Raw genomic sequence first — 23,793 nt, 5'->3', positions numbered from 1 at the left:
CCTCTTGAGGGAAGGATTTTCATTTCACGGGAGAGTGATGAGGAAAATATTTACCTAGTTATGTTTTCATAGAGACCCAGAGGGCTCTTTGGTGTGTTTTATGTCACTTCCAGTAGTTCTGCACACAATAAACCCTATTTGGAAGCCTCACGTAACCGCACTCATTCATACACAACTGTGTTTGATTCAGCTCGCCTTGCATATCATTGGCTTCTTCCTGATTCTTAAGTAGCAGAATGTGTAGTGAGAGTATAGTAACTCAACCAGCCTGGTGTGTCGGGCAGCATGAATCAAACGCTCACATATAAAAGCGTAAGAATGCTCCTCTTCTACCAACCACGATGCTCTGACTAAACCCTGCCTTGATCCCTCCTGTGTGGTGTTTGTCTGAGACTGGGTCAAACTATCTTAGATTTTTTTTTTCTTTCTTTCTTTTCAGTTCTACTTTAGGAGCGCTTGATTCTGTGTTTGCCCAGACAGGGTGTTGAATTGCTTTCTCTACACCATTTCTCTATGATTCTGTGAAATCAAGTGCACCTTAAGTAATCCAGAAGAAAAATAAACTATTTTGACTCCTGCCTGGTGCAGACTGGATCAAAATAAATGAAATCCTCTTCAAATACATGAAGGAGAGATTGATTTACCTTGCTGGGCACATTGAAGTGTGTCCCAACAATGCCCACACATTAAATCAAACACTCCTTAGGTATTTGTTTGGTGTATGTCTGTGGGGGGCTCTCCATCCCACAAAGTTGTCTCTTCCCTTGTGACCCTGGTTGCTCTCCCTTTCACTGTTTTTGTCAGTGACTGGATGGATGTCAGATACTAAATCACTGTTGAATAGCGTGTGTAATTTTCAACACATGTATGCGTACAAGGGACAGTGCATCCTGTGTTTTACTACATGCTAAGGATGTCAACATGTGATGCAGTTAACACATGTTAGACTGATCACAGTGTTGAAAATGACACACCGTTTAAAGAGTGAGGACGTTTTTACGAGCATTCATCACAGATCTGTGAACTGTAGAGAGTCGGCACTTTCTACAAGGAGAGAAACAACTTTATGGCATGAAAAGCACCTTGTATGTACCAAAATATCCATGCATGTGTGTGTGTACGTGTGCATTCACACGGTTTTCAAGTGTGTCTGCATACATTCACACACGCACAGTTCAAACACACACACTCAGACAATGATGTGTGTGTGTTTTACATTCTCTATATTGGGTTGTTATTGTTTTGTGGCAGTGTTGGGTGCTGCTGCGCAGAGAGTGGAGGCTGAGGAGGAGGAGGGGGAGGTGCTGGATAGACACAGATGTCTGTTGGCCCTGGCAGCGCTGCGACACGCCAAGTGGTTCCAGGTCGGCACCCACTCACTTCCTGTCTTCCTGCCCGATGCTTATTGTAGCCTGACGATTAACCCAGAGTGAATACACTCACTGTCAGATAATACTGCGGTGCTTATTATGCCCACTCAGTTTCAAGAATGGATAGAAATGTGGACAAACATAAATTTTCATATATATGTTGATATAGAATGTTTACAAATTATCTTATAGTTCTCTACAATATGGCCAATGAACCCATGTATTTATGCTTTCTCTTATCCAGTTTAGGCTGCAGGGTGTTGTTGTTTTGCAACATCATGAACAAAAATTGCCAAATATTACACAACCGTTACAAAAATACTTCTCCTAAAAAGTGTATTTTTGCCATATACGATGTTGCATTCCACCCACTTAGATATGAACTAGAAAAAAGATTGTATGAAAGAATGTAAGAAGTATCGTAAGGCTACAAAAGCAATTGTTGATACTTGTTTTTCTTTTTGGCTATTATGTGAACCTGCCTGCTCTGTAGAGTATGTCAACGCTTCCCTTTGATTCCCCCTCCATCCCCGTCCCCATCTATCTCCCAACTCACTTACCTTACTGACAAAAAATAAACATTGTTCAAATCCAGAATGTAGGTATTTTCTGAAGACAGAGACAACATTTTTAGGGAATTGAAATAAATTCAAAATGTTTAGTGTCTTAAACTTAGGATATTATTCTCTGTGGGGATCTCATGCAGAGTTTAAGACAGATACAATCGCTTCATTATGTGGCTTTGTGGTGTAAAGCAGGCTGTTATCTGTACATTGTGTGGTTGCACAAATACCATTCCTCCCGCACTCAATTTGTTTCCTTCCTCCTTTTTTTCTGTTTAATCTTCCCTCTTGCATCCTTCTGTCTTTCTGTTTTCTCCCCTGTCCACTCCACTATCTCTCGCAGGCTCGAGTGAATGGGCTCAAGTCCTGCGTAATCATTCTCAGGATACTTAGAGACATGTGCAATAGACACCCCATCTGGGAACCTCTCAAGGGATGGGTGAGTCTTCTGCTGTAATTGCCTGTGTTTGAGTGTTAATCCTATGGCATAAAAATAATCTTGAACTTTTATGCATTTTGATGCCCTTATTATATCAAATTGTCCTCCGTTTTGCTAATATTGAGAGTTCCCTATTTTGATTGAAATTTGAACGTCATACGTCGGTAAATGTACATGTTACATAACAGGATGAAGGATTCCGGCGCGCACTGTAAAATAGAATCTCATGAGGATCTGATTGATAGACGCTGTGTTAATCTTGATAGCAAGAAAGATTAATTATATTTAGTGGTATTAGTAAATACAGCATTTAAGTAACAGATAATGATACCTACTGTGTAAAAAGAGTAAATACCCTTATGTGCACAAACCTCATTTTCTTCACAGTTGCATGTCTGTCTGTGTGTGTTTGTGTGTTCTTGCAGCCCTTAGAGCTTATCTGCGAGAAGGCAATTGCCACCTGCAACAGACCTCTTGGGGCTGGAGAAGCCCTGCGTCGAGTCATGGAGTGTCTGGCCTCAGGCATACTGCTAACAGGTATGTAGCCATGGTGGAAGAATGAATATACATACTTCTCAACAGAGGCGCATGTGCATTTTGGTGCAAATTATTGGCATTTCCAGTGAACAGAGCTAGGGAGCATACTAAATTCGGGTGGAGAGCAAATACATGGAAGCACATTTTTGAGCTGTTGCTCTAAGAGAGGTCGAGACATTATCAATGACCCAGCAGAACACAGCTGTATGAGGAAAGCAGTCATTATGGGAGCATCTTAATTAGCAGCAGTTGAAGGGCTTCTTCACAAAATGTCCCGCATCCTTGCAAAAAGAAATCAATTATTCAGAAGTATGTGAAGGCTGAGTTCCATTTTACCTCATTTTAAAAGATTTGCTTGGATGCAAAAACCAGACTTATGAGCGCAGGTAACAGACTAACAATAGTAAAAAAAGAGAAAAGGGTTCATTTGAATGTTTTACACAAGCTGTTATTTATGTTTAATTTAAAGGGAAAATGTGCCACACTGGCAGGAGAATATTTACTCACCCACAGTTTTCAAATTTCCAAGAAACGTGGCATCACCAGAAGCTGAGGGGTTTTATCTTGTAAATTAATTTGCTGGTTTGAATAGCCTACAGCCACTTTGGCCACTTCAATATTCCTGTTGCTGCTGTGGTCCATTTCAACAGTCAGGATTTCTATTGTCGCTTGTTTCCTGACAGTGAAGCCTAATTAAATTTTGCTCAGCACCATTGTCAGTACATAAAGTGACAACAGCTGACATTGTGCGTGTGTGTCTCATCCTTTGTCGCTTCCCCCAGGTGGTCCAGGTTTGCACGACCCATGTGAGAAAGAGCCAACAAACACACTAGCTAACATGACCGACCAGCAGGCTGAGGCCATTACCTACAGCGCACAGGTACGCACACACACACACGCGCACACACACACACAAACACAAACGTCAGCTTAAGGACATCGTTGTTATCACCCAGCTATACTCGCTCTAAGCTGTCAGTGTGTTGGAATCAGTAAGCAACACGCCTATTACCAGCCGAAAGACCCCCATCACCACCCAACCACACAATTTGCATCCACATATACTTGTATGAGTGTGCATGTGCGCGTCCAGGAACAGCTGTGTGGTGCTGCATTTTAATGATTGGTGTGGGAAACTGTTGCCATTGTAAGCCATAAATCCATTTCTGACACCCCGAGGACAGTATTTGCGTGCATGCGCTTTGGGCCTGCGAGCTGTCATGTCCTTCTTCACACACACACTCGACTGAGCAGGGCAGCCTCTGAGCCGCATGGCTTAGTGAATCCTGCCGTCCATTTCCTTTGAAGGCAGCCCGAACGAGGCTGGAATGTCAATGGGGATAATTGTATCGGAGCAGATACAAGAGCAGATAGGAGAGAGGGAGCTGTTCTGTCAATGAGCTTCGCCGAGCCTCATGAATATCTGAGACACTCTACCTCTCTAATGGATTTATTAGCAGAGCCACTGTGTGCCACCCGGGTTATCTCTCTGATTGTTTGTGCAGATTGGGAATGTGTACAGTAGGTCAAGAATGATGAATGAACACACAGGCACACTGGTCAGTGTATGCTGATGTTATTGACGTCAAGAGGGAAAAAATTAAATTTGACGCTGTGTGCTTCAAGATAAGAGAATAAAATGCTTCAGGGTGACATTTATAATTAAATTTATATTTTCCCAGAGTTTCTTGGCTTATGCTTGAGACTTGCATTTTGAACAAAAGGACTGGGCTGCAAATTGGAAATGTGGGGTCTGAAGGCAGAGGGCATTTAGGAGGCAGAAGAGGTTTAAGTCACACTATCAAGTTGCATTACAGAAATGTGGGATCCAACTTTAAGTAAGCATGATTCTGGATTGCTGGAGTACCTCTTTAACAGAAAATTATTTGACAGTGTTCATGTCCATGCTCAATACTCAATACAGCTTGAACTAATCTCAGCTTTCCTTTCTTTTCTGTTTGCGTGTGTTTTACGTTCCACAGCATGCTCTCAGACTCATGGCATTCGGACAGATCTACAAGGTGTTGGAGATGGATCCTCTTCCCTCAAATAAACCCTCACAGAAATACCCTTGGTCTGATAAAGAAGGTGTGTGTACCTGCCTGTCTTCTCAGTTCACCTGTGTGTCTGCCCCCACATGCCTCGTCTTTCTGTCTTCGTCTGTCTGTCCAGGCTTTCAGTCTGTATGTATCAATTTTTTACACTGTCTCTGTTAATCTGTCTGTCAAGGCTCGTGTATTGGCTTGTCAGCATTCCTGGATTCAGTTATCTGGGTCACACATGACGTGACCTTTGATTTTCTACACACCAGCACTGACAGCACTGTCAATATTGCTGACATGTGAAACATCACAAAATATGTTTAAGAAATATGATGTTTTTTTGCCATCTTTTTCTGCTGTAATTTTTTTGTTTTGTTTTTTCAGTGTCACACCAAAAACACAGTGGCCTTGGTAAAATGTCATTAACCTGTGCATGCTTTATGGAGCAATGTTTCTGCTTTTGTTCACGGAAGTGAAACTTGGCAAATTATCTAAGTGACTTTTCATGTCAAATCAACTTGAGCCTTTTGGCATCTTGTGACACTGACATGGAAAATTGCCAGAGCATTTACAGATTAAGGTGCCTGAAGGAAAGGAGCTTATATGTCCTCGTCATTGTTTGACTGTTTGTTGGTCTGCCTGTCTGACTTGTTTATCTTGTCTGCCAGTTTATCCATCTTTGTGCTCATTCTCACATATTTCTTGTTTTGTACAGCTTTACCGCTCTGTCTTTGTCACATACAAATGGTTTTGTGTGCGCTCCTATAAACATCTCTTGTAGTTGGTGATTGATTCGCAACTGTTTCCGTATTTCTTTCTGCGGCTCACCCTCTTGCTCTCTCTCCAGGCTTAGGTCTGAAGAGGCCATACGAGGATGGAGCGATGGATGACAAGGACCTCATCAAGAAGATGAAGAGGAATCTGAGGAAAGGTACAAAAAGACAAAAGAGAAAGAGCAATGGCAGTGTTATTACCTCATTGCTTGTGATGCTTTTTCTGCTCATTCACCCCGAGCTATTTAAAGACAAAAAGAAGGGAAATGTTTAATTTAAGGGGTAAGGATAAGAATAAATACCATTTTGCAAAAGTTTCATTCAGCATTGGATTGTCATTACTTTTGTTCAAACCACTGAAAACACAGTGGAACAATGCTTAGACATGCCTTAGCCTTGCTTCTCTTCCCCTCGTCTCTATTTCATTTCTGTGTTTTTCCCTGTCTGCTTCTCTACCCTCTACCTTCCTTCCATCCGTTGGAGGCAGATCAATAGTATTGATTGCGAACGTTTTAGCAGGCCACCCAACCATCCCCAGCTCTTTCTTCATACAAGGGGAAGACGAACCTCGACTAATGGAGACAGAGAGGCATTTTTAGATATTGGCAAACTGGAGGGAAGTGATTGAAAGAGAAAGAAAATAGAGAGGCACTTTTATTCATCTTGAAAACAACCAGTAAGAGTGCTGAAAACCATTAGAATACATGATTTATTACCTACAGTAACTCAGAATTGGCCCAGTCTGTCTAATACCAGTTGAATAATTGTTACACCCCCTACTTACCCTTATTATATTTATCCTAATCTGCTCTACTTTCTACTGTAACCATACTCCTCTCCATCTTTTTGCCATTAGTTCTAGACAGTAAAGCCATAGACTCAAACCAGCCAATGAACGCCCTGATGCGGTTGAACCAGATCCGGCCGGGGCTGCAGTATCGCCTGCTGTCCCAGTCGGGCCCGGTTCACGCTCCAGTCTTCACCATGTCAGTGGATCTGGATGGAACCATTTACGAAGCTTCTGGATCCTCCAAGAAGACCGCCAAGCTCCATGTCGCTGTCAAGGTAAGAGGGCAAATGAGGGCAATCGAGTGATGTGTGTGTTCTGTGTGTGATCCTCTGATTTACATCTGTGCTTATTTGGACGTACACAAAAACAGCTGATCAAAGAAACACTAATGACAAAAAGAGATGATTCTTTTTCGGCTACCTGAAGAACTTTCTAAGCTCCAGCTGCAGCTGAGCCTGTGTGTATCTATAAATATGTTTTTGTCGGTGTATGCCTATTGGCGGGTGTGTGTTTGTGTGTGTGCGTGTGAGGAAGGATGGAGGTGGGCAAATCCATGTAATCCCAAAGTGGTTGTGAACAAAGAGGCTCTCCAGAGCACAGAGCTGGGATAATCCGCTATCCGCTCCATTCCCATAAAAGGCTCTCCTCCCTATCTCTCTCCCCCTCTTCTATTCTCCTCACTCACTTTCTTTCTCTCATGTACTCACCTTTTGATCTCCCCTTCTCTCTCTCTGTTTCTCTCCCTCAGTTTCTCTCACTCGAGTGGCTCGTTCAACAGCTGTAACACAAACACCCATTTGGGTCAAAAAGTTGTCATTTGCCTTTTCTCTTGTGTCGACATTATTGTTCTGAATCACCTTGCTGCTCTGCGTGCTGTCGAGGAACAGTGGGCTCATGTGACTCCTTCTGTATTGTAATGGCTTTATTATAACCATTGTGTGAGTTAGATCCACCTCTATCATGTCAGTACATGCAGTAGGCTGCGGTATTGCTGCTTCTGGAGGGATGTATTTGTTGAAATATAATCATTTGTGACATCAACATGGTGGAGGGTCGTAAGACGGGAATACTTACCCCTTTGGTTGTATTACCTGGCAATGCTTTTCATTCTTATTACCCAGCAGCTCTATACCTTTATAGCTGATAATGGTGATAAAGTCTGTTCAAAACAGAGTCCAAAACATTTGTTGTGAAATGGAGGCCATTTTGTCAGAGACAAACAAAGGGACATTAACGTAGCATAAAACTGTTTTCATATTGCAAAATCTATTTCATCACATTTAGTGTGTTGTTAGTGGGCAAGCTGGCAAGGCCGCTTGTTTCAAGATGTTACCTGGTTGACTGAGGACATGCCACATTGCATCCTATCAACTCCTTATTAATTTGGCATCATCTTCTCTATCAAGGTTCTCCAGGCGATGGGCTACCCAACAGGTTTCGACTCAGACTTGGACCCCATGAGTTCAGACGAAAAGTCCGACGGCGAGGGGAAGAGCGAGATATCATCACACACAAGCAATAACCCAACACACTCATCAGACAGTTCCAACACACTGGAGGTGGGGACAAATTTTAAATGATTGCAGTCACTCTAGTTTAAGGACATTAAAGGTATCCAAACTTTAATTTGAATTATGTTAACAATCTTTTCTCTCTTCAGGTGCGAACTCAGGGTCCCATACTGACGGCGAGTGGGAAGAACCCCGTCATGGAGCTGAACGAAAAGAGACGAGGCCTCAAATATGAACTCATATCTGAAAGCGGAGGCAGCCATGACAAACGCTTTGTCATGGAGGTGAGAGCTTTGTGTACACACACAGACTGACGCTGGTAAAAGATTTAAAAACATATACACATGTAAAAGCGTGTGGAGCCATGACAATCAAAATATATATATATCTATAGAGAGAGAGAAAACAACTGCTAAACCACACACACTCAGAAACAGGCTGATCACTGGTAGAGTCAATCAGTCATCTTGTTTCCTGGAGCAGGCCTATTCTCTGTGGGGTGTGTTGTTTTCCGACATGCCTGGCTGCTCCATCGCTCTGCTGATTGATTAGCAGGTCTGCTTGACAGCAGGGCATCACTAAACAAGCTGTCCCGTTCAGCCAGACTTGCTGGCTGAGTTACTGATGACTGATAAGTGTATTTGTGTGTCTGTGTGCGTGTGCACGTCAGGTGGAGGTCGATGGGCAGAAGTTTCGTGGGGCAGGCCCCAACAAAAAAGTAGCAAAGGCCAGTGCTGCTCTAGCAGCTCTGGAAAAACTCTTCTCTGGTCCCAACGCAGCTGCAAACAAGAAAAAGAAGATATTGCCTCAGGTAAAGAGACACACACATGCAGTACATACCAGGCACAGAGGGTAGTCTGGGCAACATGCCTTTACACACACACAGTGAAACAACAACACAACATATAATCAAATTGTTTTCCTTAAGAACCACACTGTCAGAACAGCTATACGATAGATTACGTTTAAACATCTTTCCCGGTCAGTGTCACCTCCGTAGAGCCGTGAGACAATTTGTCCACTTTGTTCTCCCATCAATAATCAATAGAACTGTGTATAACAGGTGTCTAATCAGATCAATGCTTGACAGCTATTAGATCACCACTCTTCCAAAACAGATTTGTGAACAATGAGGCCCATAATGCATTCGAACGTTGTCTTGGATAAGTGTGTGTGTGTGCTTTTTGGATTTATGCACTATACTATATTTATGCAAACACACATTTGTGTGCATACACTGTGTGTATCTTTGCTTCGTCAATGTTTGAAACACACTACATATGATATGTACTGTGTTCAGACTAAAGGAGCCCTGGCTGCAGCAGCAGCAGCCTCAGCAGTAGCAGCTCAGGTAGCCAGAGGAAGAGGAAGAGCAGCCCTAGCAAGAGGAGCCTTCGTCAGTGCAGCGGCACCTGGATATGTCACACCAGGTAGTGAGAGGATGGCTGTGTGTGGTTTTGTGGTTTTGTTTTTACCAAGGCATTAAGTATCATTATCTATTTTTGTATTTGGGTGGTTTTGGGGTCTTTTCAGTCTTGTAGAATTTGTGTTCTAGACGGTATTTTATTTTTATATTAACATGGTTGTTTGTGCAGGATTGACATTTTCTTTTACTGTTTACAGTGCTGACATTTTCATCTGCTGTAGAGTAAAATAAGCATCCATTTCCCCCCTGCAGTTGTTTTGGAAATATCACAGGCTTTCTGAAATACCCTACAGCATCATACAGTACAGTGGACAGCAGTTATATTGATGCAAGACTGTCTGAGAGCTCAATAACAGACAGTGTTAACAGAGAATCACGCAGAAAATCAGAATTTTATGAATTTCAGTCAGTGCTGAACCTCTGCTAATGTACCTCAACCTGTCGCAAATATTACATAATGCCTGATCATGACTATTCGAGCTGATAGCTGTTCATTTTGCATAATCTCTAGAATCGTTTCCGTTCTCCTGTGTAAAAACAGCTGGATGAACAGAAATGTAATATTTCCATTACTATTTGCACATGGCTTCCCACCATTTGAGGTTTTACTGTAACTGTTTTAATGACATCATCTCATCACCTTTCTTTTTCTGTCATGGTTTAATGGCACCTGAATTAGCGCCACCAACTGTTTATCTCAAGGCGTTTACCGTCTAATCTCTGCATAATTATAGCGACTGGAATCGCACAATAATTTGCATTTGTTTAAAATTGAGCTATGTGTGGATGGAAACCTGGCGATTAGAATTGGAAAGAGAATTAGGTGTGTTTCTATGACAAATAACCCATACCTGAGCAGGAGGTTCCAATGTCAGGAAAAAAAACATGGGGAAAAAAGAGCTTAGCTGTCTTACAGTAACTACTGCAATGTGATGACCTGGGACAGGTGGGTTGGACAGGTTGTTTTGATTCAGCTCATATGAGACCATATGTACGGTGTATGTTTATCAGTAAACTATTAGGCTCATTATCGTGACAGCTCTAATATGACCGTGTGCTGTGTGAATCATGTTCAGGATGTTAAGGATTGCAGCTTCAGCTCGGGTGTTTTACTCTGAACCCACAGCTGTCCTCAGTGAGTGCAGGATGGCCAAAACACTCATCTAAACTTACTGAAGAGTTGAAAAGTGCAGCCGGGAATTAAACAAGTGCGCAATTGATTTCGCCCCTCTAACCTCTTCCCCAACAGGCTTTGGAACACCGTATGGCTACAGCCCAGCTGCAGCAGCTGCTCCTGCATACGGTACGTGCTTCTTTCTTTTCCCCTCCTATAACCTCCTTCCACCTTCTCTCCTCTCTTGACCACACATTTCCTCCCTAAACAAACAAACCATGACTGCTAACCATCAGTTCCACCTCCAGCTCTTCTTCTTCACTTCCTTTTGCTTTAGCCTCTCCCCTTTTCTGAAAGTGACTTTAAAACTTGATCCCATTCTAATCCAAGTTTCACGGTTTGGCGCTGAATTTCAGTCGTAATTAAATAAAGCTTAAACTTGTTTGTGCCGTGCTTCAAGCAAATCTGTCTGCACTAATTGTCTGCTCACCACTTGTTTGTTAATCTGCTTGTTGCCACTCACCCCCTCATTTTGTATGGTTGGACCACTTCTCTGTCAGTAAAGAGCTGCCGTCAGTCTCAAGCTTTGATCTCAAAGACCTTATCACAATCAGGACACACACACCTGCACTTGCAGTCCTAGAACAGCCATCTACCTAACTGTACAAGCTCTACGGTCTTAAATTAACCCAGACACACTGCTTCTGCTGTCGTCATCTTTCCTCTGTTCAGATTAGCGGGACACATAGTGTGAGTTCCCCACTTTAGCCACTGTTATTTAAGACAGGATGGCAGGGCAGCTTGGCCACGGCAGTGCTGCTCCTGTCATGTGTCAGGTGTCCATGTCCTCACTGAGCTCTCTCTCTCACATACACACACATACACACCCACAAAGGAATTATAGACATTTACAGGCTAAAATCTATACTCGTCTGTGACCTTTAATAGCAGAGGTATCCATACGTCCCTCTGTCACACAGTCATATTTACCTCAACAGACTCAGCCTTGTGTAGTGTGTGTGCACGCATGTAGCATTGGGAGGCCATCCTACATCCTGTCCATCCCACAGCCTGGAGTTTGAATGGGTCTTATGTGCAAGGAGAAACTGGTCTGGGGCCCCAGGCAGAAGTTCAGTACCCCCCTGAGACCTCAACAGCCCTGAATATGAAATGCGCCTTAGTTTTTCTGTTTATGGTGGAGCTGGATCTCTACGCACACTCGAGGTGTTTCGTTTCCGTCCCTGGCATCAACACACTGTTCGCATGCTATTGTGACGGTGGCACAAAATTCAATGGTACTTTCTTTCTTTACATTACACATCCTATGTTAAGGTTTGTTAATGGCCATGACATCCAAAATATCTCTGAAAGCATTCAGCAGGCTGCTCCATGCCCGGCCAATGAAAACTTGCATCTCTGCCCATTACTCATCAGCACATGTCACGTATCCTGGTGGGCGATCATCGTGAGGTCAGCTGACCCTGAGCTTTAACCTGAGCTGTAACTTCCCACAAGTAGGTAGGACGTCAGGTTGAATGCAGGTTATTTGAAAAAGAAAAGACAGACATGAAGACCAGAGTTATACGCTGAGCATATACTTTGAGACTTTGCTATGTTGGGTTTTTTCTCTGCGTCACCTCTTGCTCAGTGACCAGAGACCCTGTAGAAATTTTGAGGCAAATCATTAATCTGTATAAAATATTAGATACACTTGCTGTTAAAGGTGAGTCAAGGTGGAAATCGTTTTTCCTTTTACACTCAGTTGATTTATGGTACAGAGCTGTAAATGAAGAGACGAATGTCAGCATGGAAATCCTTATTCTTTATGGTGGGTTCAGACCAACAGCAAAGCAATTTTTTTGTGACAAATGATGCAAACGTGAAATTCACGTCAGTTGTGTATTTGTACAAGTTGAAAGTAATCAAGTTGGGTGAAAAATATTGCCAGTGTTGTTTGGGGAGGACCCTGCGGAGCAGAGGGATTTCACCGGCTGATGTGTTGGGGAGCTCTGGAGGAGAGAGCCGGGGGCAGAGCAGCAGCTTCTGGGGGAAGAAAAACCCAGAGTCACATGGATTCTGCTCTGATCTGGAGCTGTTCATCAGCGGGAGGAGAGCAAAAAAGGCTTTATCTTCACCCCTGCATCTCAACTTGTCTGCAGCAGTGAGCCACTGAGGTGCCAACCTCCACTGTCGGGTGTTTGTAATTAGTCTCTCTCCATCTTGACTGCTGACTGGAGGGGAAGTGTACTTTACTTCATGAACAGAGAGGTGAGGGGCAAAGAGGCGGGACTCGAGGGAAACAGAAAGAACCAGTAGCTGGTGAGTGCTGAGTTCAGTCAAAGGCTGAACTGAACACTAACACATGCATGTAGTTGATGCTTGCTATCTTATGGATAATGTATAGGTATTGTGGATGTTTGGGGCAAACAAACACCAGGGGTAATTATCACAAATTCACTTTGCGTTTGGTCTGAACACACCGTAACACTGGCAGTATATTAAATCCACTTACTTTTTTGACTCAGCAGATTAAGAGGGAAAGAAAAATGTTTGGGTAGACCCTGTTGGGGTTTACTTTTCAGTCAGAAGGAAGGAAAAAGGCACATGAAAACATTGGGAATGACTCCTTTATCTTCTGGATGCCAAAGCTTTCATCCTGTTTCCTGCTTTTTCACTGTGCTCTGGCACCCATTGCTGCTTTGGGCTGTTTTGTTGGCAAACACTTAGTAGAATGCATTTTAGAATGCCGCTGGCCTCACTAGAACATTCTGAATGTTATATCATGGAACACAGAACATGACATCATATAGCACAAACCATTAGATCATAGAACACAACATCAGAATATAGAACACACACCATTAAATCAGAGAACACAGAATATTAGATCATTGAACACAGAACATGACATCATAGAACACATAACATCAGAATATAGAATACAGACCATTAGATCTTAGAGCACAGAACATTATATCATAGAACACTGAACATCAGAATATTGAACGCAGACCCTTATAACATAGAACACAGAGCTTACAATATTGCAAAGTAGAACGTTATATAAAAGAACACAGAACATTAGCTCATGCACAATATTCTAAAAGCACTTTGAGACTTATTTCCTCTACAATACAAACAGCAGCTTCTCCTGCTCAGTGATGTCCTTCAAAGGATCATTCCACTTTATTACAACTTGGGTCTCAAATGTGTAGTTTTGGGCCTCACGTCCATCAGTAATAATAACATTGAACTCACGGGTGAATTGCTGACATCTGCCAATGTGGTGACAAACCCCAGATTAGCTAAATTTATCTAAAAAAAAAAAAAAAAGTTGCAGCGTTCACCTGCACTGCTGCGCATGCCCACAGTTTTCCTGTGCAGTGCAGGGTTATTACTGAATGTTAAATCACTTCTAGTTTTAGCTCCAAAAACGTGGCACATGATCTGACTAAACTGTTTGTTCAAGTACATCCTGTCTGATCATCTGCTCAAGTTTCTCGTCCCTTCAGTCATTGTTACATTGGTACCGTCTTCCCACATCTCAACAATTAACTTGATGAGTACAATGTTTTCATCAGAAAAGAGTCCTAAAACGACAAAGACCCAAATTATAATAAAACAAATTAATCTGCAGCCATTTGTTCTCTTCTCTTTAACCCTGAATCTCTCCTTCTTGGTTCCTCTAACCACTGATGAGGGGTGTCACTTTGCGAACCGATCTTCCCGCCTGTTCTCACACACTTACACTGCCCACTTGTGGGAGCTTTGTTCGTGTAGTGTGAGGGGTGTCTGTTGGACGTTGATCTAGCCTAGTGCATAGTGTAGTTAGCATAGAAAAACTAACTTGGTTATTTGTTGCCCTGGACTCATGCAGAGCTGTGCTCTTCTCATGTCTCCCCTCTAGGTTTGCCCAAGAGAATGCTTCTGTTGCCTGTCATGAAAGTGCCCGCCTACCCCGTCCCCCACTACCACTTCTTTTAGCACAGGAGACACACATACCAAACGCTTTTTCATACATACCAAACGCTTTTCCAAACCATACAATTAAATTTTTCTAGAAGGGAAACTCAGTCTGTTTTTTTCTACAATATCTGTGATGGGGAAAGGATTAAGGACTTGAGCTGAAGATTTGTAAAAGCGCTTTTTTTTGCTTTTTGTTTTGTTTTGTTTTCATACTGTTCCAAAAATCTTTTATGAATATGAAAAAATAGTGCAGGTTTAAGTTCTTAAGAGATGAACAAAAACTTGAAGGATTTGTACTGTGAATTGTGACCTCATTCTTTGAGTCTATATCAGCCTTTTGTTATTGTGTTCATTCTTTGTAGGAAAAAGGTAGCCTTTGCAATATGATACACACAACACACACATTCTCTGTAAAAAGAAAATAATAATTTGAGCTGTGTGAAGGATGTATAGGAATAAGTAAATAAGAATGTTGGGAAAATGAATAAAGTTTATCTCGTATAAAAGCTGAACACTGCCTGGTGTATATCTGCTATAGCAGCTGGTAACTAGATGCAGCAGCACCTTTTTGTTTGGTTTAGACTTTCATCATTTTCATTCTTCATATAACCTTGTATACAATATGATATTGTGACCTAAATGTACATTTGGCTTTAATATTCCACCCTCCTACATGGAAACAGAGTGAATTTCAATCTCCCCACATACCTCGGTGTATCTCATTACATCCTTTTGACCCTCAGCTTATAGATATTCAAAGACAAAAGGCAAGACGACAAAGGATGAATTTAGAAAGCTCTTGTCAGATCCTGCATCTTACATTCAGCTGCACGATCTCATTACCTTACATGGATTAATATTTGGCAGGTTACCCAAAGCTATCAAAGGTATCACCTACTGTATATACATATGAAGATGAACAAAAGCCAACTGCAGCCTTTTTGCGAGCTAGCTGAACTCCCATGACATCGCTGTGTTTTATGTTGTTGTTATTGTTTCATTATTTCTGTATTATTGCTGTATTTGTTGTTTTTGCACATTGTTGCTGAGCCTTCAAATAAGGATCAGCATACACCAAGTGAGCCGATGAAGCTTGAGGTCAAAACTGCCCCTCTAGACTCATATAAGATATTAAGATTTGACCGAGAATGAACAAATATCACAAGTAAACAGAAATGAAAGACTAAGAGGAACAAAACAGGAGATACTGCAGTCTATCCCATCAACATGCTAGTCAAAGGTCAGTGCCCCTCCCCACGACTTGGTCATCCTGCCAGCGAGAGATAACCCCCCCGATGACGTCTCCATGGTTACAGCTATGAGGCGCAGCCATTGGATGAGAGGACCCAATGTCTTGTCCAATGGTTGGTCGAGCTCCGTTGAGTTGTTGTAAAACCTTTGAAATGATTTTTGTCTGACATCACCCGAGCTCTGCTTCAATCTCACACGATTGAAGATTCATTTTCAGCTGTTGCTTTCTCTGTCTGTTTTCTGTTTTTCATCTGTTGAAGGTTGATTTCATCTTTCAAAGCTGAAGTCCCAGAGAGTGTATATACTTTATAAACTGTCTTACTTATGCCTGATCTCATTCTCAACCTTAACATGTTTACCGCTAGCATACCATTGCTGGAATAGCTGTAAAATATTAAAGGAATAGTTTAACATTTGGGGAAATAGTCCTCTTGGCTTTCTTGCCAAGAGTTAGATGAGAAAATTGATACCACTCTCATGTCTGTGCGCTAAATATGAAGCTACAGTCAGCAGCTGGTTAGCCTAGCTTAGCATAAAGTCTGGAACAAGGGCAGCTTTGGATCTTGTGGACAGAGCAGAGAGGTGCTGGTATTTTTTTTTTTTAACTTTGGCCAGGCAGTTTGGTCTTGATGTTAAGCTAAGCTAACTGTTTCATGGCTCAAACTTAATATGTATGACAGATATGAGAGGTGTTAATGCTGGTTTTTTTTTTCCATCTTATTCAATTTATCCATCCGTTTCACACCTTTTATCAGGAGCTGGGTCATGGTGCCAGCAAGCTAAGCAAGGTACTCCAGATGTCCCTCTCCCCAACAACATTTTCCAGCTCCTCCTGGGACATCCCGAGGTGTTCCCAAGACAGATGAGTGTCTAAGGGGGGGTGAATTTGAAATTTGAAAACATCTCTTGTCTTCTGTTCTAACTGACAGGTGGGGAAGCCCAGGTATTTAACCACTGTGGGGTCGTTACCAAGGTCATCGATACCGCTCGGGTCGTTAGTGCTCCTGGTTGTGTAACAGCAGCGGTTGGAGTCATTGGGATCACTGGAGGCCAAGTGTGAATTGTAGTTAAAACTCAGAGGATGAAAGCACAACAAACTATCTGTCCTCCCTATCCAAAACAGGGAGGGCCCTCAGGTCCAGCTTAAAGATAAGGAACACTCATTTGAGGACCATAATTTGTATTTTGGAGTAGAAGGACGGATGATTTGAAAGACTATTCACAGTTGGCCTCGTGCCAACTCCAGCGACTGTCGCCTCAGGCGGCTCCGACTGCTCTAATGACTGCTGTTCACAGCCAGGACGATCCAAATGGTATCAGTAACCTTGATAACAACCCCACAGCGGTTAAATACCTCTGATTCCCCAACAGTCAGTTACAACTGAAGAGGCCACTTGAATGAGAGGCAAAACGTTGCTGTGGTTGCCCTTGATTCAACCCCCCTTGGATGAGCACAACCTGGATCACTGAGAATCTTCACAAACAAGCCAGATGAGATAGAGTCTCTCCAGTGTGTTCTGGGCCCTCCAGACCTTAATCTGAGGATGATTCATATAGCCCAATACCATAAATCACATATTTGCCTCAGAGCTTTACAATCTGTACAGCATGCAACACCCTTAATCCTTGGACCCTCGATTGTGCGTATGTGCGTCTGGGTGTGTAGAGAATATGCCAAAATTGCAGTATGGATGAAGTCTTCTCATTTACCTTTCAGTAAGATAGCAAATAGGTGTATTTCCCAAAACTATTGCTTTAATTTAATCTACTTGTCATTCCCATACAGGAAAGTTATGTCATCTAGATGTTATTAATGCCCCCCAGGAAATAATCTCTTCCCTGGAACATTTCCAAGGACCACTCGAGGATTTTTGCATCCTTCATGTGGACTTGAAGTAACCTTGTCATAAAAATAAAAACATTATTGGATTTCTTTGTCCCTACATCGTTCCCTCTGTATCCTTCATAGGCATTAAGCCGTTGTCAAAGTGAAGAAAATTTCACGTTGTGTTTCTAATAATCACTGCTGCTGTCTTTGTCTCTCTTCTTCATCTCCCTGCAGGTGGTCTTTTCATTGACAATCCCTTCTACCAGCCACGGACCATCGCCCCTTTTATCATTCATCTGGGTCCCCAGGATCTCTTCTCTGACTTCTAGAGGCAGCAGGTTGTTGGATACGCTCTACACATTTACCTGTCTGCATATGCAGGACACCTGTTTTTTCTGTCCATCTAAGCGGGCCGCCTCTCCATCCAGGTGACGGACACGCAGATCCAAAACTGTTTTGGTTTGATCCATTCGCTGGAGGAACGTACAGCGGCGGCAGGAACGGTCTCACCTACTGACCGAGAGGCCCGAGGCTCCTCTCTCTGTTTTCTCCTCTCTCCACCCAGATTATCACTTCAGAGGAGAGTAACTTTACACGAAGCAATACTCGGCTTTTACGAGAAACGTTCAGCTGCGACTACGCGAGGCTGGGCTGAACTTTGGTCTTTCTTATAGCAATACACCAGAACTCCTCTCTTTGAGCTTACTTACTTGAGAAGATGTGAATGTCCGAAGGAGTTTTGCCCTACACAGCATTGCAATAGCTCATTTTGATTGTATATTCATTGTATGTGTGTGTACGTGTGGCTATAACATGACTATATACACATATATGTATGGTGTATGTTTCTATAATGATGTGTTGACAATATTACTATATGATGTATTTATGTAAATATTCTATGAAATATAACTATTGTTGGTATAAATTATTTTAGAATTATGAAGTGAAATGTAACTGTATATCACACTATAGCTTTCTTCCAATTTTATATACACTGAGCAATTGAAGCTAGTCCTAGGAGATGCAATATTATCTTTGGTATTCCTATTAACCTGTGCTGTTAGAATTATAATGCTTCCTTCCTTTCCTTCCTTCCTTTCCTTTCCTTCCTTCAAACTTTCCCTCTATCTTTGATGTCTCTCTGAGCCTTTCTGAGCACGCTCTCTGCTGCCCGAGGTTTGTTTACGTGGCCCGGACCGGAGGTGCTCCCTATTGAACACACTCATAACCTAATCTCACACACACACACACACACACACACACACACACACACACACACACACACACACACACACACACACACACTTTTCCTGTCAGAAAGCACATTTTCTATAGTCTCACTGCTGGCAGGGAATACTGTTGTTTCAGATACAGTACTGTATGTGTATAGTATGTGTATACTCTGATATATGTGCTCCTCCCTCAACCATCAACACATGACCGGACGCACCCATCAACACTCAACAATCGTCGGCTCTGTCCCGCTCGCCTTAGGGACCAAAAGCACAGCTTGTTTTCACACCCATTACTACTTCTTCTTTCTGCAAACACACATTCACACACACCCTTCCCCCCACCCTCCTGCGGTAATTCTCTGCTGTGTAGACATGATGCTGCTGGTGGCAGAAAGCCTTGTCAAAGGGCCTTGTTACACAATGGGAAAGACGCAGAACAATCTACTGGCTCACTAATTAAAGCGCAGCAAATGAGACCTGGAAACCTGGGTGGAGATGAGTTGGATTGAGGAGGTTTCAGCTAGGGTTACACCAACCCGATCATTATTGACCGCAGCGATCTCTGGCTTCATGTTACAGGACATTAAAACGAGTCCAATGAATCCCACCATGAGTTTAACAATTTTTAAATGTAGAAAAAAGACAGCACTGGTATCTGATCGGTGCTCTGTGTCAGCAGATACCCTGAGTTGAGGTGTTGGCATTGGGGGAGTAAAGGTCAGATAGGTGCATCCCAAGTTTCAGCCACCCTGGGTGCCAGTGATGCACTGAGGCAGAGAGACCTGTCAATCAAGCAAACACATCGTAAATAGGCCTCCGTAAGGCTCTTAATTAATGTGCTCTTAATTAAACAGTAATTCTCAACATTTCCACCAAGACACACATTTGAGGGAGCCAGATTAGCTTTCAAGATCAAAAAAATGCATGTTGACTTTGTGTTACGAGAAAGAAGTTGGATCTTTTTGAAGATTTGAGTGCATTTCTATCAAACGGCACTTCTGTACTGCTCTCAGCTGCCAACCACAGTGCTGCTCATAAGGTTGTTGAACTGCTCAGGAGAGATTAGTGGAAGAGGGAATTAGTTGTGTTGTGATCGCTGTTACTCTCAAAATACACATGTATCGCTTATTAGTGGTTGATTGTGTAGTGGTAGTGTTGTGGGTTTAACCCTGCTGTGGCACATATTAAATGTTGGTAGGCAGAGAGCAGGGATGTTCTGTTAAATGGGTGTAACAACACAGAGAAAGCAGTCATAGCATACGCATCGTGCTCACTCGGCGCTGTGTGGGATTTTAGCAAATTTCTGTGGTGCTCACATGCTTCTGAAGGCTCTTCATCAGTCATTTTTGTTTTATTTTTAGCCTTTAATAGATACTAGATGTCAGTCAGCGGAGGCCAAATCAAACAGAATGTGCATCAAAAGGCTTTGATTCTCCTCTTGCTCGCTTTCATCTGGGCACCGGTTTGATCTCCTGCGTCTGTGCCAGCTTTGATTCAACACAAGTGATGTCTTAGGAAGAGACAATAGACTGAAGGCCCCAGAGCCCATTTTTCAAGACAGTAAGTCAAAATAGAGGTAGATTTTGTGGCTCCTCTTGAGCTGACAGTGAAGAGAATTTGGCAAATTTCTGGAAGATGGAAACAAATTATGCCACCAAGCTGTGATTGTGTGATTGGAGGTAAACTGAAGGATGTTATGTACTTATTTTCTAGTTGGGCTTCGTGTCTTGGAGCAGTTGAGTCAAGTTAACAAGTTTTCAGTTAAAATTTAGTTTGAACAGTTGGTTCCTCAAGTTCAGCCACTGGTCATTGCCAGAGTCCATGTCCATGCAGTATCCTCTGCACTGCCCAGGGGAAATTTGTTTATAAAGTGTGTATTATACACATAAAACCTTCATAAATAAGAGATTTCACTGGTTTTGTCAAAACCTGTAACGACACCCAGGCTGCCACTTCACTACCAATCACTGAACGATATGTAAAAAAAACCAAAACAAAACCATATTGCAATTATTTTGACAGCTTTTGAGTTACAATTTCAGTTGGGAATGGTAATTTTTGCATTTCATTTTCAGTGAAAATCTAAAAATGATGGTGTGATTTTTGCTGTATGTTCCCTCACGTCTGGAGAATATGATTTGTAGCACCACAGTGCTTTATGTCTAATGGTATGCTGTGACACATTTTACCTTAAAAAAAAAAAAAAAATCAGCTCCTGCAATTTGGACGTAATGAGAACTATATCTGGATGGGTCTTACAGAGGCTGCACGGTGGCGCAGCAGGTAGTGCGCGTGCCTCACAGCAAGAAGGTTGCCGGTTCGATCCCCGGATCAGGCGGGGCCTTTCTGTGTGAAGTTTGCACGCTCTTCCCGTGCATGCGTGGGTTCTCTCCGGGTACTCCGGCTTCCTCCCACAGACCAAAAACATGCTCATTAGGTTAATTGATGACTCTAAATTGTCCATAGGTGTGAGTGTGAGTGTGAATGTTTGTTTGTCATTACATGTGGCCCTGCACTCGGCTGGCAACTGGCTCAGGGTGTACCCCGCCTCTCGCCCATTGTAGCTGGGATAGGCTCCAGCCCCCCGCAACCCCGAAAGGGATAGGCGGTATAGATAATGGATGGATGGATGGATGGGTCTTACAGACACAAATTAGTGTGAGGATCATCTTACGTCTCTGACAAGCAGCAGCATTAACATACTCAGATGTCTTGTAAGTACATCCGTCCATGTTTATTATTGACTGTGGATCTTTGCAGTGCTTGTCTGTGGTGGAGCTTCGCAGCATATCTGTCTTAAGCTTTTCTCTGTGGTTTTTCAAATCTCAGAGCGCATCCAGTCGTCTCGTCTCTAAAACCCCGGGCGCTGCTTTGCTCTGACTTTTTATCCTCATGTGGAATTCACAGGGAGGTGAATAACTTGGAGCTTGACTGTGTGGAAACAGACTTTCTCTATCAGCTAAGAATTTCTCCTAATTTCCCCTCTGCCCTCTCTCTGTCTCTCTCTCTGCCCCCGTCCTCTCAGTCCAGATGGCCCACATTAATAAGGCAGACAGTCATACCTCAGTGAGTAACCTTTTCATTTCCCCTCAGACCGAGCAGAGACGCAGGAGGAGTCACCCTGACGACTGACCCCGTCCTCTCGGTCCGTTGGCTGGACAACTGCGTTCAGAGGAAGGGTGGCAGAGTGAGGGAGTGTAAAACTGGCACAGGCGGTCTGGTGGGACTGTGCAGGCTGGGGAGTTGTTATCTCCGGGTTAGGCAGAGCTCCCACATGTGCATTCTTTGTTAGGATTTTCACTGAAATTCAAAGAAAGATAATTTTTTAAACACTTTCGTATCTTTTATTTATGAATGCAAGAGTGAGATTAGGTGCAACAAAGATGTGATTTAAAAAAATTTTCTCTAAGTATTCAAGTTGTTTGTGGTCTAACAGGGATTATCACAAGGAAGAGGAAAAAAATCATCCCAGTTTCTTCTTATTTAAAAGTGTGTATTTGGTGATGATTTACACAAAGCACGAGAATCAAAGGGGGGAGAAGAAACTAATGCTGCTTCTTTCACAGTCCATATAAAAAAAGCTTTATTCAGCAGGAGAAATAGAGGAGAGGCAGAGAGCAGGCTTCTGTTGCACCATCACAAAGATGACAAAGGCATCCTCTGCTATGAAATGTTTCAGAGTAGAAAACATTACGCTGACATGTTGCTTTCCTGAAGAAACATGCTCACAGCAGCAGAGTTTGAAGGCTTGGACGCTTAATGTCCATGCAGATAACTTTTCGAGGGAGCTAATAAAGAGCAGTAGAGATGGATGTTCTTCCTGCTTCAGCGCTCCCCAGAAATGTCTCCGAGACCAGGAAAAAGTGGCAGCCATTGTAAAACACACACACATACACACACACCTGGAAGAATACTGCCTCTCAGCGGGCAAATACACCTGTGAATCTAAGAAGCACAAAACCCACACATCGTTCTCAGGGCTGACACACCTGACACACACATATGCAAAGAGATAAACACACGTAATCTTATATGTAAATATTTCAGCATTCAGCCGAGCACATTTGGACAGCATGACGTTCTTTGCGCCGTGGTTTGTATATTACACAAAAGATTGTACTATATGAAGTGAAGGTCACACAAGTGGTTAGGCCTTGGTTGTACTTCAGGATTTGAGCCATGTAAAGCTGAGGATACACCCTCCCACACACCCCCATTTGTTTTTTTGGTGCTTTATACCGGGCTGTGTGTAGCACTGTATGTACTGTATTTTACTTTCAATTTTGCTTTTTGGACACAGAGCAGTAATCCGTGAGCGAATTGAGCTTTGCTGTCTGGGGGGGAGGGACGAGTGTGGTCGTCAGAAAACTTTTTTGGCACCAAATGCAGGAGCTTCACACATTTTAGATGCTGCAATATGTTTGGTTTGGGTATGTTTGGGTTCTGAGTGCTTTCGTTGCCAGGTAATGTCCGGTTTTTGGACTTTCTGTTTGGAGACTATAAGAGCCAGGTTTCCCAAAGGCACTGCTTCATCCCACTGCCAGGTCAAAGGTCAAAAAGTGGAAGATGAATCATGCAAAGATGCTTCTGGGAAATGGGTTCTGGTATGTTCTGCAGGAATGGATTTATCCAGACACCAAAGACTCTGAAGCCTTTGTTGCACAAATCTGATCATCTCCGCAGCCTCAGAAGTGAGAAACCATACGGTATGTGATCTAATATTCACCGTCTAGACAGTTTTGAAATGTCAGGTAAAATGAAAAATAGCTCTCGTGTGTGTAAATCCAGGCTCTGGAGGGAAACTTTGTCTTGCTCAAGTTGAGGTTTTGAGTCTGGGAGTCATGCTAAATTTGCGTGGATGCATAGGGAGCAAAAAAGGGTACGGAAAGAGCCGGAAAGCCCATCCAAGAGTGAACTCTGAACTCTGCAGAGCAGCAGAAATAGA

General features: G+C 42.8%; 1 protein-coding gene across 4 annotated transcripts in view; it reads left to right on the top strand.

The window, feature by feature from the left end:
• The window catches only part of strbp (spermatid perinuclear RNA binding protein), a 77,224-nt gene extending 56,120 nt beyond the window's left edge, over positions 1-21,104 (top strand). For 3 of the 4 annotated variants that reach the window (XM_070988372.1, XM_070988374.1, XM_070988373.1), the window contains 13 exons: positions 1,252-1,364; positions 2,277-2,372; positions 2,798-2,909; positions 3,692-3,789; positions 4,892-4,997; positions 5,799-5,882; positions 6,581-6,789; positions 7,921-8,073; positions 8,175-8,309; positions 8,696-8,836; positions 9,326-9,455; positions 10,701-10,754; positions 17,845-21,104. In XM_070988372.1, coding sequence (XP_070844473.1) covers positions 1,252-1,364; positions 2,277-2,372; positions 2,798-2,909; positions 3,692-3,789; positions 4,892-4,997; positions 5,799-5,882; positions 6,581-6,789; positions 7,921-8,073; positions 8,175-8,309; positions 8,696-8,836; positions 9,326-9,455; positions 10,701-10,754; positions 17,845-17,939 — 1,526 coding nt within the window. In that variant the 3' untranslated portion in view covers positions 17,940-21,104. Of the gene's footprint in view, positions 1-1,251; positions 1,365-2,276; positions 2,373-2,797; positions 2,910-3,691; positions 3,790-4,891; positions 4,998-5,798; positions 5,883-6,580; positions 6,790-7,920; positions 8,074-8,174; positions 8,310-8,695; positions 8,837-9,325; positions 9,456-10,700; positions 10,755-14,472; positions 15,044-17,844 lie in introns of those variants that run through there. The other variant, XM_070988375.1, reaches the window with a different exon arrangement.
• The last annotated feature ends 2,689 nt before the right edge of the window (positions 21,105-23,793 follow it).

Source organism: Chaetodon trifascialis, chromosome 20 (assembly GCF_039877785.1).
Source record: "Chaetodon trifascialis isolate fChaTrf1 chromosome 20, fChaTrf1.hap1, whole genome shotgun sequence".
NCBI lineage: Eukaryota > Metazoa > Chordata > Actinopteri > Chaetodontiformes > Chaetodontidae > Chaetodon > Chaetodon trifascialis.
This window is presented reverse-complemented; position numbering and strand designations above follow the sequence as displayed.